The 15,904-nt window shown below is 40.8% G+C and overlaps 1 protein-coding gene across 2 annotated transcripts in view; it reads right to left on the reverse strand.

Annotated features, from left to right (window-relative positions):
• Nucleotides 1-15,904, reverse strand: part of CTNNBL1 (catenin beta like 1) — a 144,176-nt gene that overhangs the window by 114,737 nt on the left and 13,535 nt on the right. For both annotated transcript variants that reach the window (XM_088789133.1, XM_088789134.1), the window contains one exon: nt 993-1,181. In XM_088789133.1, the coding sequence (XP_088645259.1) occupies nt 993-1,181 (189 nt within the window). The remainder of the gene's footprint in view (nt 1-992; nt 1,182-15,904) is intronic.

Here is a 15,904-nt window from a genome sequence, read left to right on the forward strand (position 1 = left end):
ACACAAAAGTAAGGTCAGTCTATTTTTAATCACTGATATTTTACCTCTACTCTTTTCAGCTTCACTCATTTATTCATTCAATAAATATTTATTAAGGGTCTACCAAGAACTAGGCATTGCTCTGAGTGCCAGAGATTCAGCTATGAACAAAAGAGAGCCAGTCCCTGTTTTCACAGGAGGTTGGGGAGGGGACAACAAATGAGTAAAATAAACACACAGGAATTTCAGATCATGGTAAGTGCTGTGACGAGACTATACAGAATAAAGTGATGAGAGAATGACTTGCTGACCTACCTCAGAGACCGGAAAGATGTCTCTGAGGAGGAAGTATCTGAAGTGATACGTTAATGAGAAGAAACCAGCCATGCAAAGCATCAGAAGAGCATTCCAGCAGAGGGCACAGAAGTAAACAGGTCCAGAGGCAGGAAGGAGTGAGTGCAAAGGCCCTAAGGCATCTGGAGGACCAGCAAATGGAAAGGCCCGTAGGCATCTCTTTTCCTAAACTATTTTTTCAGTAGCACCTAAATATCCAATCCCTTTGCTCCCCCTGAACTTCTCCACTTCCGCTACTTTGCTTATGCCATTTCAAATGTCTGAAAAGGTCATCTCCCACTTGTTTCCTTTAGAAGACTACTGACTATATTAAAGAATGCGAACACTCTCTGTGTCCTCAGCATGGCCTAGAAAGCCTCCCTGACACTCCTCAGTCAGTACCAATAGCCCCACAGGTCAGTGCTTGGGCCTCAATTATAAGATCATGCAGAATAATTTAGAAATTCTACCTGCAATGTTCTTTACACTTTGCAAAATGCTTTCCCAACTCCATCATCGCACTTAGCCTTCCCGGCAACACGATGACTCCGTATTCTTAACCCCATGTTACAGATAAAGCTGGCAAGCTCAGAGAAAGGAAGCATCTGGCCCAAAGTTACACGCGCCAGAGCCTCTCAGGGTCAGCGATCTCAGCTCCCAGGCCACCTCTGCCATCTCACCTCCTCCTCCTCCTCCTCACCCTCGCGGTCAATGATCTGAAGCAGCCTTTTCTTGTCATCATCTGCTTCTTCTACCACCGTCATTTCCTCTTCCCGATAGCGGCCACGGTCCCGAGTACCAGCTTGTCTCCGACGCGTTTTCAGCTCTTCCTCTTCATCATCCCGGGGACGTTTTGTGCCCCTGTTGGGCTGAGAAAAAGGACACACAGGAATTTCAGAGTGGAAAAAGACATAGAAGGGCCAACACAGCAAATATTCTAGAAGCTTTCCAGAATTCCCCAACTGCACAGCAAGCATCGCGGCATACAATTTCTCCCACAAAATGGAGGAAAGCTCTAAGTGGTGTCTTTCAAACACTTAATGAACCTACAAATACATGATTACATTCACCTTTACGGTCGTTGGCTTTTTTTTTTTAAACAGAATTTTTTCAATATGCCACATTTCACTATTTCACAAAAGTTCCTGTGTATGCAGAAATCATAGGGAACAAAGTCACTTTGAGATGGGGACACTAGATTAGGCTCAATTTATTTGTTAACTGAAAAAAAAACCACAACAAAAACAGCCAAGTACCTTGTAGGTGACTGTAATACATACGCGGACAAGCCCCAACACAAACAAGTTTTACATAGTTTTAATTCATGTGTGAGAAAGATTCTAGTCATTCGCCAGTAGTTCTAACAGAGAATACTGTATATGTAACTTCCAAGAGTCGACTGCACTCCAAATTCCTACTTTACAGAAGAGTCGAGTTAGGCCCAGAGGTCAAGTGTTACCCAAGGTCACAAAACCTGCAGCAACACCAAAAACAGAACTGGCACTTCCTGACTCCTACTGTTGGGCTCTTTCCGCCATACTGTTAGGGCCTCGTTTTGCCTTTAACACTGCAATCCACGGAGGAGTTCTTAGTTGTTTCCCATTAAATTGGAATAAAATGGGCACTACTGAAATGGGCTTCAGGGTTGAGAAGAAACAGCGCTGCACTAGACATCGAACAGCCCGAGGTGCTATACGTTAGATCCCTAGAACTTACTCATCTGACAACCGAAATTTTGTACTAAAAGGTGAAAGAACTCTACACTCCAACAGTGCTAAACAAATATAAAAATGTTTACTAGGAAGTAACCCACGTGATTGTTTTCCCCCACATAAAACATTTGGGTTGGGCTCTTCAATAAGCTTTTCTTGATCAGTTATAACAACTGCACGCACCAACAGTGTGCTGAGTGGGATGTGGTACGTTGCTACCAAACAGAAAACGATGCCCCGTTGATTGCCAGCGTGCCCAGTTATCTGGTGCTGACAGACGAATTTCTATCATACACGTTACACATCTCACCGCGACTTACAATCCACACTGTCACTGAGCTCTGCTACCCCAGTGTGGCGACGTCATCCCCCTCTACATGGCTGTCCCCTGCTGGGGACATACCAGGTGCTTCCATAAGTCTAAGCAGATGACATTGCTTAGAAAACTCACATTAGACAATTTGGTTTGTGGGGTACTACCTGCTACGTTTCATTCTCTTCCTAGTCTCCCTAGGATAGATTATAATTCCATATGATCATATTCTATTTTCACAAATACAAAAATCTACGATCATCATTACTGGTCTACACTTAAAAAAAAAAAAGAAAAAGACCTCAACATGCCCGTAAGCCCACACTGCAAGAAAAGGGAGGTGGTGGTGTTCGTGTGAGAAGGGGGAAGGAAAGGTAGCTTGATCCGAAGGAGGGCAGCCTCCAAACTAGAAATCTGTAGCTCCCCAGCAGGTAAGGAACTTCCATCCCTGGGAGCGCTCATTCTTTCAGGCTCATAAAGCAAGCCCTGCTGAGATTCTGATTAGCGTGAGCCTGCTGCAGCAGCCATAGTTCTCCACGGAAAGGAGATTTCTGTATTGTTTATCTCTGAGGGCAGAGAGAAAAGGCAGTGGACCACAATTAAGACGAGAAAGCTAAATACTGCCACAGTTAAGAAATGCAAAATGGAAAGAACACTAGCAATGTCTCTTTTCAACACATCTTCCAATCCGCTTCTTTAAAACAACCATGTCAGAGGTCGGAGTTTTTCATTTTTACCTCTAATAATTTCCACTGCAAATAGCACTTTCCTTCTGCCGAACTTAAAGCACTTATTTTAATCTTCACCACATCTCTGGGGAAGAGAATTAGTTAACAGTTCTATTTTATAAGCAGGGAGACAGGATGCCTGAGACTCTTCAATAAACTCCTGCAAAGACAACCTAGGGCCTTCTGAAAGTTGCACCTGATTTCTGGGAAATCGGCGGAGCTACCCTGATTCCAGGACCCTAACAGAGACAGACCTTAAGGACTTTCAGGCAAGAACATATACCCATAAACATAAGTCATACGAGACCTTGGCCAAGTTAAAGTAAGTTTCACTAAACCATTCATTCAACACACAATTTATTAAAGAATTCCAAGGCTTGATGGATCTTCTGGCCCAGTAGCAGCCCCAGGCTTCCATTAGGGTAAGGTCTAAACAGAGACACAAGGATAGACAGGGCCAGCATGGATTCTCGAGACAAAAACAGCTTTGTTAATCTTTATGAATAGTCTAACCACAATATTCCTAAGAGGGCAACCTTCTGGTTCTCCAGCTATTTCTCTAACTCCCTTCTTCCTCACATGGGGTGTTCAGCTTCGGCTCCTCTCAGGACAACTCTGAGGCAGAGGCTGGCAGACCTATTAGGATGCTCTGACACGGCCCCTTCACCAACGTATCAGCTCCCACCTTCCTCTTTAACAGATGGGTAAGCCATGCAAAGGCCCTGATACATTTTATTTCAGCATTTTTCTTTCCCAAGGCATAATTTTAAGAACTTCTGTTCTCAACCCTCAATCGTCTCTTTTTCAGATACTAACACTCCAAACAGAGAAGTTCATACTCATTTCTGAAATTTGACCCCTCTGAATAATCAAATAATTCATTTCTTTAACAAATATTTATTAAGTGCTAACTATGTATAAGGTGCTGAGCTGGGGACAGCAGACATAAGTGTAAATAAAACAAACACTGTTTTGCTATCAAGGGGCTCAAGAGTCTGAGTCTGTCCAATCAAAATATAATGCAAACCATAGGTATAATTCTAAAATTTTTAGTAGACACATTTTAAAAAGTAAAAAGAAACAGGTAAGATTAATTTTAGTAATATATTTTGTTTAATCCAGTATGTCCAAAATATTATTTCAATATATATATAAAAAATTACTAATGTGATATTTTACATTCTTTTTTTTCATACTAAGTCGTTGGAATTCGGTTAGGCCCATTTGACACTTACCGTGCAATTTCACACAGACCTAGCCCCACTTCATGGGCCGAACAGCATACACAGCTACCGGACAGCACAGGTCCAGGGGATTTTCACCTGGGGGTGGAGGGGAGTCCCTGTTCTCTAATAAAACTAAAATGGAACTGTCTTTCCAGTAACACTGAATGAAATATGGACTCATATAAAGTTGAAGTTCTGTTTATAAAAGGTCCCCACTAAAAACCGCGAGGCTAACAACAGCCTGGCCCAGAAATAAATGGCTAGATTACATTGACCAATATTCACCACTGAGAGAGGATCAGTTACACAAAAGAGAGAAAGCAAGAGCACGTAAGTGGGGAAGAGCCTCGGAGCTGCCCAACTGAGTTCACTACAGAGGAGCCAAAGGGCTCTGATTCCAGAAGGGAATACCACACTCACTGCCTGTCAGAAAGGTCAAGCTCTCCTTGTGTCTTACGCAGCCAATCCCAAAAGGATTAAGTCACGCTTACCTGTCACCTTTGGAGATTAATTTGCTTTGGTACCTGAAAGGGGTTTGGAATCCCTCAAGAAGAAGGAATGACAAAAAGAACTGTTTGTAATAAAGTCATTTCTCTGCTTCTGCTGCCCACAGGACTCGAGAAAAAAATGATTAACTCTTAACTTCTGATGGACCAGAACTCAGCCTTTAAGAATTTTCACAATCTTCTACGTTCCCTGCCTTACTCCCAACAGGTAGAAATGCTCACTAAGCATTTGCCACCATCCTACCAGCTGGTAGTCTTTCTAGGATACATAAAGGATTCTCTTTTGCTCAAAGCTCATATAAGCTTCAAAATTATACATATATAAAAAAAGTTGTACATATATAAGGTGCCTTTACTTTCCAAAAATCTTGGAGCCGATTGTGTGTGTGTGTGCGCGCGCGTGCACGTGTGTGTGTGTGTGTGTGTGTGTGTGTGTTTGTGTGTGAGAAAGAGAGAGGGAGAGAGAGATGGATGGATGATATATATATCCATCCCCCTGGAAATACAAATCAAGACATCTCCATGAAAGCTTTAAAAGAGTTAAAATACTAAATAATTGCAATCTGCCCAGGATACTCCCTGCGTACCTAGACAATATCCAACCTAAGCTTTAGGTTTCATTTTTCCCTCTCTCCCTCTCTCTCCTTTTTTTTAATTAAAAAGCAGTGAGAAGCTGTAGCTATAATGAGGGACTGTGGGAACATGCAGTTATATTGGGCTCAAAGTAATGTACCATAGGAAGAGGCTACATCACCAGAACAAATCCTGAATTAAAACTCCACTATGAAACCAACTCCACTTCCTCAGACCATGCAGTCTATATTGTCGCATTTACGGTCCGTCTTGACCTGTTAGCCTTGGGGGTGGGGGGAAAGACAGGGGACTTCAATAATAAGCAATAATGGTATCATGATGATAAATTATGAAAACACACAGTGCAGTTATCAATGTGAGGAGCACATTTGTACCGGGATATACCAGTGTAGATGTGTGTTGTGTGGGGAACATCTAACCGTAGCTCAATATTCCAAGTTACCTGGCTAAGAAAGGAGATAATTTTCTAAAATGTACTTTCATGCTAATGGAAGAAAAAGTATGTTCAATTTTATTAAGGGACTGGAAAAAGTCAAAGGAAATCTAGAACCTTACGATAAATCAGGAATTCTTCAGAAAAGGACCTTCAAAGTTGGGGCATGAAGTGCTATTTCCTAAACACCAAACAATGGGAAGACTCAGAAATTAGAGCTGAAGAGATAATCTAGTTTATCCCTCGTTTTATAGACACAGGGGCAATCTGAGCCCAGTGGGGTTTAAGCAACGTGTATGTGGTGGGCAATAATACGAGACTTTCCCAAAACAGTGCTTTGCTTTCCTCACCATACTAACTAGTCATTCCTGACCTGTCTGCAATGGTGATATCCTGCATGAAGAATGAGTTTTAGGGTCAGATTTTCCTAAATGCAAATCTAGTCCCCCTACTTAGCAGCCCTGGAAAGTAACTTACCCTCTATTGGCTTGAGTGTTCTCAATCTATAAACTAGGAACAATAACCACTTTTACGTAGACATGTATGTATGTATGTATGTACGTATGTATGTACGTATGTATGTCTCGTATGTATGCCTGCACATCAAGGGCAATGTTTCTAAAGCGCAAGCACAGTTTGGTCCAAAACAACACAGATAGTTTCCTACCACTCTTTGAAATACTTTATTCAAAATCAAAGAAACTCCAGGTTGGAAAGGTTTTAAAATGAGGATGCTTTCCTTTAATGTCAAAATATTTGACAGACCTCAACCCCAGCTACACTTTCTCGTACCCAATGATTGAGAAAAGACAACAACAACAAATGCATTACTATCTATTTGGTAACACTTTTCATTGAATTTGTGTTTTTAATTCCCACATTTATGAGAGAGAGAGAGAGAGAGAGAGAGAGAGAGAGAGGGGAAGGGAGGGAGATAGTGACTTTTGAGACTGACATTCATTCTACAGAAAACGCTGTGTCCTCGTACATCTGGATTCACACCCTCTTGCAATCATTCTGAGGCACGAGAGACAGGACAGACTTCAGGAGCCCTGGATCTGACCCAGTCACCTATCTGAGTTGTGAATCTCCTTTAAAACACCTCTGCTAGGCATAGGCTAGGGCTTTCCAAACACTTCCAGCGACCAGGAACTTCACCTCCTCCCTAAATTGAGCCCCTCCATCTTTGGATCACTCGGAGAGCTCATTAAATTGAGTAGAAATCTTTCAATTTACAATTTTCTTCCCTGGTCCCCAATCTTTCTTCTTAAAGCGATATAAAAGAGGTTTAGTCTCACTCTTACATGAAAAAGATATTCGGATTATTTCAGGACAGTAATCCTATTTCTTCCTCTCTAATGAGCCTTTTCTTTTTTGGAATAAACGCTTTCAATATGGAGGAGGGGCATGCAACACAGGGGACAAGAGGAAGTATAGACATAATTAAATTTCTTCCTACCATCACTTTGGGATTTCATAATTTTAAAGCTTTCTGATACCTCTTAAGATAATCAGACATATAGAATGTCACACACCCAAGCTTGTGGATGGATTGGTCTAACCAATTTGAAACGCTCAGAAATCATCTGCTGTTAACCTTGCCCGATTACATTTTGTCAGAATAAAAGGGAGTTTTCAAACATTAATTTTTACCAGATGGTAGTGAGTGGCCTGACCCAGGAGTTACAGATGAGCTGCAGTAATGAGTTTTCCCTTGCCGTTGCTGGCTGCACATTCACTGGTGACATTTTACAACTAGAACTTCTGGCTCAATCAATATTTGCAGGCATGAAACCTGCCAAAGTTAACATCAGGGATCCCTTGCAAATTTGCTTAAGGCACCAGAACTGAAAAAGCTCACACTCTCTAAGGCTGCAACTACCATCGGCCAAAGTTTATAATTAAAAATCAAAGTTATCAGACACAGAAAATTCTACCCACCTCAAAGGGTTGTTGTGATGATTAAAACACCTTACAAAGGGCCCTGTGTAAACTACAAAGTGCTATACCAATGTAAGGAATTATCATCTTATTTTTAAGAACTAGCCTAGTGAAAATTCCAGATACCATACATAATTAGATGCTATGCCTTTGCAAGACTTAAAGCTAAAAAAAAATAAATAAATGAATCATGGCAATTTACTACCTCTTTTTCTGGAAGAAAAACCAGGTGCCAAAAATTCCTCAAGCTCTCAACACAAAGTCATTGCAAATATAAAAGAGAACGCTCATTTACTTAATCCCCAATAAAAAAAAATTACAGGTACTGAGACCATAATAATTACCGGAAAATGTGGGTTTTATCAATGTCCACAATAGGGGACAGGATCAATGTGTCAAAAATTAAAATCACCACCAGTCTCACTTGTGATCTGTAATCTGATTGGCTGACATGTAACATGGATGTGATTTATGATTTAAATCACCAGTCACAGAGACTCTTACTTAATCAATTTTTCATACCAAAATATTCTTACTCCTTGTTAAAGCCTGTATATATATTCACATCACCTCCAAAGGTGATTTCTTTTTAAAAGTACAAACTATACTTTAGTATCCATGATTTATTTTGACATCTTCTCTGATTAATTCTGTAGCTGTATTAGAAAGCTGAATGTTGATTCGGTTTCTTTATTTATCAAGGCTAACAAAGGCACATACTGGTAAAATTTCAGAAGGTAAACTACCTCCATTTTAGCAGACTTATGAATGTTTTGTCAGCTACACCAGAACCATCATCATTCATTTATTCACTCAGGAAGTGTTTACTGAGCTAATAAAACCTGAACACCACTCTATTAGGTGCTGGAGGGAATATTAAAACATCAGTCCCAAACCAGTAAGAACAGAATCACACGGATCTAAAAGAAGTAACATAGTGCAACACAAAGAACATCAGACCAATCGTCTGAAAAATCCGGGTTCTAGTGACTCACTTAAGAGTCACATGACCTTTCACTTAGCGCTGCCTTTATAAAAATGTTCTGCCCTTTCTCTGCTACCTCAGAGGGTTTTCTTTTGTAAGATAAGGGAAGTAAGATTATGTAAGATAAAGATACAGGATTTTTTGGGGAAAAAAAAAAGCCTAGGATTCAATTTCTTTAAATGATTGCTAACTGCAAAGTCCTACATACATAACAGACTTTGAGAATTACTTAAAATCAACTTTGACAAGGAATATAATCACAATTATCACAAAAGAAAAAATACTGAGCCGCACATAAGCGTGTAAAAAGGGAACCAATCTAATTTCTAGAAATCAGGGAAATGCACATAAAAGACCCCGAATAGCCAAGCAATCTTGAGAAACATGAACAGAGCTGGAGGCATCACGCACCCTGACTTCAAACTATATTACAAAGCTATAGTAATAAAAACATTATGGTATTGGCATAAAAACAGACAGACAGATCAGCCCAGCAGAACAGACAGCCGAGGAATAAATCCACTCATATATGGTCAATTAATTTACAACAAAGGAGCCAAGAATATACAATGAGGAAAGGGTAGTCTCCTCAATAAATGGTGTTGGGAAAATTGGACAGCCACATGCAAAAGAAGGAAACTGGCCCCCTATGATGCTACATCACACACAAAAATCAACTCAAAATGGATGAAAGACCTGAATGTAAGACTTGAAATCATAAAACTCCTAGAAGAAAACAGAGGCGGTAAGCTCCTTGACAAAGGCCTTGGCAATGATTTTTTCAATCTGACATCAAAAGAAAAAGCAACAAAGAAAAAGAATAAACAAGTGAAATTACATCAAACTAAAAAGCTTCTACACAACAAAGGAAACCATCAACAAAATGAAAACTCAACCTACTGAGTGGGAGAAAATACTTGCAAGACATATATCTGATAAGGGGCTAATATCCGAAATATATAAAGAACTCATACAACTCAATAGCAAACAAATAATCCAATTTTAAAATGGGCAGATCTTTTAGACATTTTCCTAAAGAAGACATACAGAGAGCCAACAGGTACATGAAGAGATACTGTACATCACCTATCATCACAGCAGTGCAAGTCCAAAGCACAATGAGATTATCACTTCATCCCTGTTAGCTGGCTATTATCAAAAAGACTAGAAATAACAAGTGTTGGAGAGGATGGGGAGAAAAGGGAACCTTGTGCACTGTTGGTAGGAATGTAAATTGGTGCAGCTACTAAGGAAAACAGTATGGATGTTTCTCAAAAATTAAAGATAGAATTACTATATGCTCTGCAATTCCACTTAAGGGTATTTATCCAAAGAAAACAAAACCACTGACTTGAAAAGATGTATGTACTCCCATGTTTACTGCAGCATTATTTACAGCCAAGATATTGAAACAACCTAAGTGCCCATCGATGGATAAATGGATAAGAAATTGTGATATATATATATATATATATATATATATATATATATATATATCAGTACAACCTCATAATTTAGAGATGAATAAACTAAGACTCAAGGAAGTGACCAGACTTGAGCCTGAAGCCACAGAACTGGGTCTGAAATCTAACTCTCACGACAATGTATATATAATAGGAACAGTATACACAACCTCCAGACCCCTTTCCTTACTTAGTTACAACCTCAGAAACTATCAGCTCAAAGGCATAATTTGTATCATCTCTCCCTGCTGCCATCATCTTTCAACCAACATTAAAACTCCTTCTGCTCCTTTTCTGCCCATGTCTTTAGCCAGGAAAGCTCTTTTCTGTAGTTGTTCCTTGCCCGTTCAGAAGTTCACTACCGGAAAAGCTTAGTGCCATCTCTCTATATGGGGATTCCAGTAAGAACTCCGCCCCCCAGATTCTTTGGGAAATCCGCACCGGGGGCCCACAGTAACCTGCTATTAACACTAGTCCATTTTGAAGTTTTAAACATTAACAAATCAATATGGCAAAGCTATTTCAAATTATCTGTAGTTTTAAACCAAGGCTCAGCTACAATAAATTCACACTTTGTGTCGGGTGCCACAAAGGTAAGTGTGTGTCCCAGCGGCTGTGGGGTGGTAGAGTATGCATTCAGCAACCATCAGACCCACACAATGGTTCTGCAAGTTACCTGGCACACCTGTTACAGGTAATTATGCTGACAGAGCAGTCTCTAGACAGTGGAATGCTGCCTCTAGCAATGGACGATTTCATTAAGACTAAAGTGGGGCAAAGAAATCTTTAATTACTTTTTCTACAAGTTGCCTCTGAGGTCATCGCCAAGATTCAAAACTGCATTCCTCTCAAATAGAAGGAGCAGTTGCGGGGAAAGGGTGTATGTCAACAGGAAAGAAAAGAGAAGATGCTTTGAGAAAATGGGAAGGGGGTTGGGAGAATGAATGATTTAGGACTGAATAAGTGAGAACCAGATGGTAAGTGAGACACAGATCATTTTGTTTATTTACAAAATTTAGGTCTTCACAGTTGCTCATTAATTCCTTCAGGTTCCGACACAGTTCTGATCTCAGGAGCCTAGGAGGACATTAACTATGACCATTATTTCTTCTACAGCTTAAAATTTTTCCACATAAGTCTATTACATAACAGCTGCCACATTTATTTCAAGGACGACAGAACTCACTTTAAACTTTACCTTGAGTATCTTGTTAAAAAAGAATATTTTTCAACATGGATAATACTTTAGAATCCGAAAATATGGCACGATTATATAAGACACTTACCAGCATTTGAGTGCTGATTTAAGCATTGATGTTATGGCCTCAATACATGCCTGTTAGTGAGTCCTTCAAAAACAATGCAAATAGATGGTTTCACATCTGCTGTTGTCTAAGGTGCACTTTATTTTCCTCAATTCAAAGGTTTTACTATTTCTAGAAGCTTTACAAACCACTAACGTTAGCAAAATACTTCCATTCCCAATAAAGACAAGGATTGTGAATGAGTTATTCTTAGAGTAAAAATCTTCCCTCCACACGGAAAACAGAGAACCTGGCCCCGCCTCATGGAATATGATCAAAAGGAATTCTCTGGCAGCCTGGGTAAGTGGCTCTTGCCCACCTACAAATCCTCACTATAAGCTCTATCCCCACCACCACAACTCTCTCAGGGAGGATCTAATATTGACTTCAGAGCAATTTTAAACTAATAACTGCTCACTTCAAGAACATTTTAGGATACTCAATTTCCTAGCAATCTAGTAGACTAGATAAGGCAAAACACATATCTTGGTGGGCAGGAAAAAACTCTACCGAGGAAAGATAATTAAATAGGTGTCATAAATACATACATAAATTGTCTAGACCATCTGCCCCCCTTTTAAAGTTTTCTTTGAAGCTTGGCAGGCTTATGGTATCAAAAAAAAAAAAAGAAAGAATTGGCTGCCTTTAAAACAAAGTCTTAAGACAGTGCAATGGCAACTGTTTTTTACATGATGCAAAGACATTGTTACATGTTATGATAGCTTTACTATCTGATAAAGGAAAGTAAAATGAATTTTCATAAGGAGGTTTCCTCTGTGGGTGACTCTCTTGTCAGTTACCAACTCAGAGACAGCCATCAAGGCAAACTACCCATTAGCTGTCAATTCAGAATGACTCCAGCAAGCTGGCCCCAGAGCTCCACTGGTATCTCTTCAACAACCTCTTAATCTTGTTTATAACACCTGTGTTAAAGCAGCCTGACATCAATCCTACTCACTTGTCTCAGATAGAAATTACTTAGAAACTTGAGAATCCAGGTAAACATACCCAAACCCACAGAGATACACTGGCTGAAAAAGCCCGCACACCAGGGGATTCAGCCAGTCACGTCATTTCAACAAAGCTGCATAAAGCTGTATAAGTGAGCCAGGAAGGACCTCAGTAGACACAGTCAGATAGAAATCTCACAAAACTTCTTAGGAGGCACTGAGGTCAGAGAATCACTATTCCTACAGCTTCCTCACCAAGAGATCATCCAAGCTACATAATTACCATCAACTGTGTGCTTAGTATGTACCAGGAACTTAACATTTCATTATCTTTTTGATCTTGCTAATTCCATTCCCTGTGCCTGCAAGTGAGGAAACCAAGTACTCAGGCGGCCTGCTGAGAGAATTGCCTACGGTCAAAGAGTTAGAAAATACATAGTGGAGATGGCATTCAAACACAGCCAGTTGATCTAAGTAAGCCTTCAGCTCTGGCTCTTTCCACTGCATCATACCACCACCATGTGACTGGGAAATCATCCTGCCTTAACAGCAGGATGTAGTAAGGTCTGTGCTTAGCACAGATCTGTTCCCCGAAGCTACTTAAACTTAAATAAACTTTTAGCAGCTCTACTACTTTCCGTTTTAGAAGCCCATGGGTGTTTCAGGCCTGTACAAAACATAAAGCACGTAAGAAACTGATGTTAAACCAGACCTATTAGTAGGAGAACATGACCCAGTGAGAAAAAAATGGACTTTGGTAATCAGACAGCTAAGTTTGTTACTACCATGGTGTGTCACTTGGACAAATCTGTCTCATCCTTGGGAAAAAGCCCCCTTAGTGAAGAAGTACCTAACCCAGGAAAAGTACTTAATATTCAATAAGAAAAAATATCAAATAGAAATGGATACACCAGATACAACCAACACGAAATAAAAACTAATCTTATTTTTATTATCTTTTATTATTATTATTATTATTATTATTATTATTATTATATTTGCCTATACTTCTGGATAAAGAGGAAACAGCAAGTATAGCCCACGGGAGACTTGCAGTAAATCTCTGGCAAATAAATGACTCTATCAATCTCTTGCTTTGGAGCCAGAGACAACCCACAGCTTTAAAAAAAAACAAAAATGCCAGTCAACTCTCGGGGTACAACAGTATTGGAATCAGCCTTATTGAAAGTCATCTACTGTTACTTAAAGTAAGTTTCACCCAACCCAGGGTTTCCTATGACTGGGGCCACTATCATTCACAAACCCAGCTTAATCTCTTCCTCCTCAAGAAAGAGGCAAGAAAAAGGTAACTGCAGAGGTGCTAAGTCTCGACCTAACAAGATATCGAAAGATACCTAAATTCAGGGCCCGATCAGTAACTGGCTGTTTCATCCATTCATCCCTCATTCTTTCCTTTCTTCGGTCAAGAGACATTTAAGGAGCATTTACTATATACAGCAGGCACTGATCTGGTCATGGCCCTTTAGAATGCAAAGTCCCCTGGGAAGAAAGACATGTAATCAAGTCATTTCAATAAAGAATTGTTGGGAAAGGCAGTCTCATGCACGCAGTACTTCAAAACCCCACTTAGCCGCACAAGAGTGGGCCTTGGGCCCGGAGTACTTCACTACCAAGAGAGAGAGTCCATTCAGCCGGCGCCAGGCCTATCACCTTGTGTGGGAATCTCTCTCCTGGTTTCAGACTCAAGGAGTGTTCCTGTTCCTTTGTTCTGCTGACGCGTGCGTGTCAATGGCTCGCCAGCACACCACGGGCTTTCAGGTCGGGTTCCTTCTGCAGCAAGAAAGAGGGCTGCGCGCAGGCCAACTGCCCCGCATGGCTACAGAGCAAGAGGGTGCGCTTCCCACAAGGGATGAGCGCGGACTAAAGCTGGTCTTGCTCTGTCTCTTCTCTATGTGAATAAAGCATTGTTCCATCCAGTGCTTGCCCATGTTGTGTTTTCCTTGGCAACTCCAATTCCAAGATGCAATGGGCAGAAGGGTTTGGCATCCTCCCCTGGGATTGGTAACTAACGCTCGGTGCTCTGCTCCCCTGGGTTTGAAAACCAGTATGTGGTGTCCTCTGGACAACAATGACATACGTGGTAGACTGGAGGCAAGTACAAGGTAGGGTAATGCTGGCATTCTGCTGGATTCGCCTCTCTAGGATGCTTCTCTTTTTAAGCGACCTCCACCCAGCAGAGTCCTCTATCAGGGAACAGATTCTACCACCTATTTCCTGGGTACCTTTGGGCAAGGTACTAAACCTCTGAGAACTTCCTTTCCTCGTCTATAAAATGAGACTGAGAACACCGACTTGCCAGGGTTGCCGTTAGGATGAAATGGAATAACACACACCAATCAAACAGCACAAAGCCTGGCTTTCAGTGGGCTTGAATACCTGGTAGTCCCCAGCCCTTTGTTTTGTTCTTCTGGCTGGGTAGCACAGGGCGGAGAAAACACGTGTTGTTTTTATTTCATTTAAAAATATGGCACTTTCCGTAAGCTCCTCTACGAGCTGCTTTTCATTCCTTTCAAGTCAGGAATATACCATTCCTATGAGTAACCCCCTTCTCCCACAAACACAAAGACAATCTGTCAATGGAAGGCAAATCTGCCATTTTTGCACAGGCAATTATTTCAAGCCCAGCTGCACACCTACCTCCCAACATTACCCCATTAGGCTCGGTGTCACAGTCCTGAAAAAAGCCGTATTCACTGCACTCATCAATCAAAAGTTTGCATGGTCCAAAGCGCCTCTGCCTCACGCAACATGAACCACGGCTAAAAACTGCTTTTTTAATTAAATTAAGACTTCCTCACCTCTGGCTGACAATCACAACTAGAACGTGGAGCCCGATATCAGACCAGTTAACCAGCTTCCATCTTGCGGTCATCGTGGTTTAGAGCACACAGAGGTGATAGGGAGAAAATGACTAATTTAAACAAAATGTTTGATCTTCTAATTATGGGACAGTCTCTGAGAAGATGGAAAGTGATTTGCAATCTTCGTTATGGAATCCCCATGTGATCACTGACACATGTCAGCCAGAAGGCAAACACCATCTCTTTTTTTCATTCTCTCCCTGAGCCTTCTGTGTTCTTTTAAGTTCTGTGGGGGTGGAAGAAGAAATCTTTGGCAAAAAAAATCAGAATTTCTTCCTCCCCAAGTTCATTATGCTGAGTGAGGTGCAACGATCCCTAGTGAGAAGCCAGAGAGATAATATTCAGTGACTTTACACTGGCAGGCTGAGCAGCCTGAGGGTCTTTGAAAGTCTAAAGTCTTATAAAAAATTGCCCAGCTCAGGTGGTGCTTAAGCAATTCTTTTTCTTTGCTGAAAAGTCCTGTCATCTGCGGTAAGAGATGCATCAAGAATTAGGGTGGTGCCCAATGGTACCTCTGGTCAAAAGGAAATCTGTTCCTCTGCAGATATGCTTGTA

This window comes from Rhinolophus sinicus, chromosome 13, assembly GCF_057876585.1.
Source record: "Rhinolophus sinicus isolate RSI-liver-muscle chromosome 13, RSI-T2T, whole genome shotgun sequence".
In the NCBI taxonomy this organism is placed as follows: domain Eukaryota; kingdom Metazoa; phylum Chordata; class Mammalia; order Chiroptera; family Rhinolophidae; genus Rhinolophus; species Rhinolophus sinicus.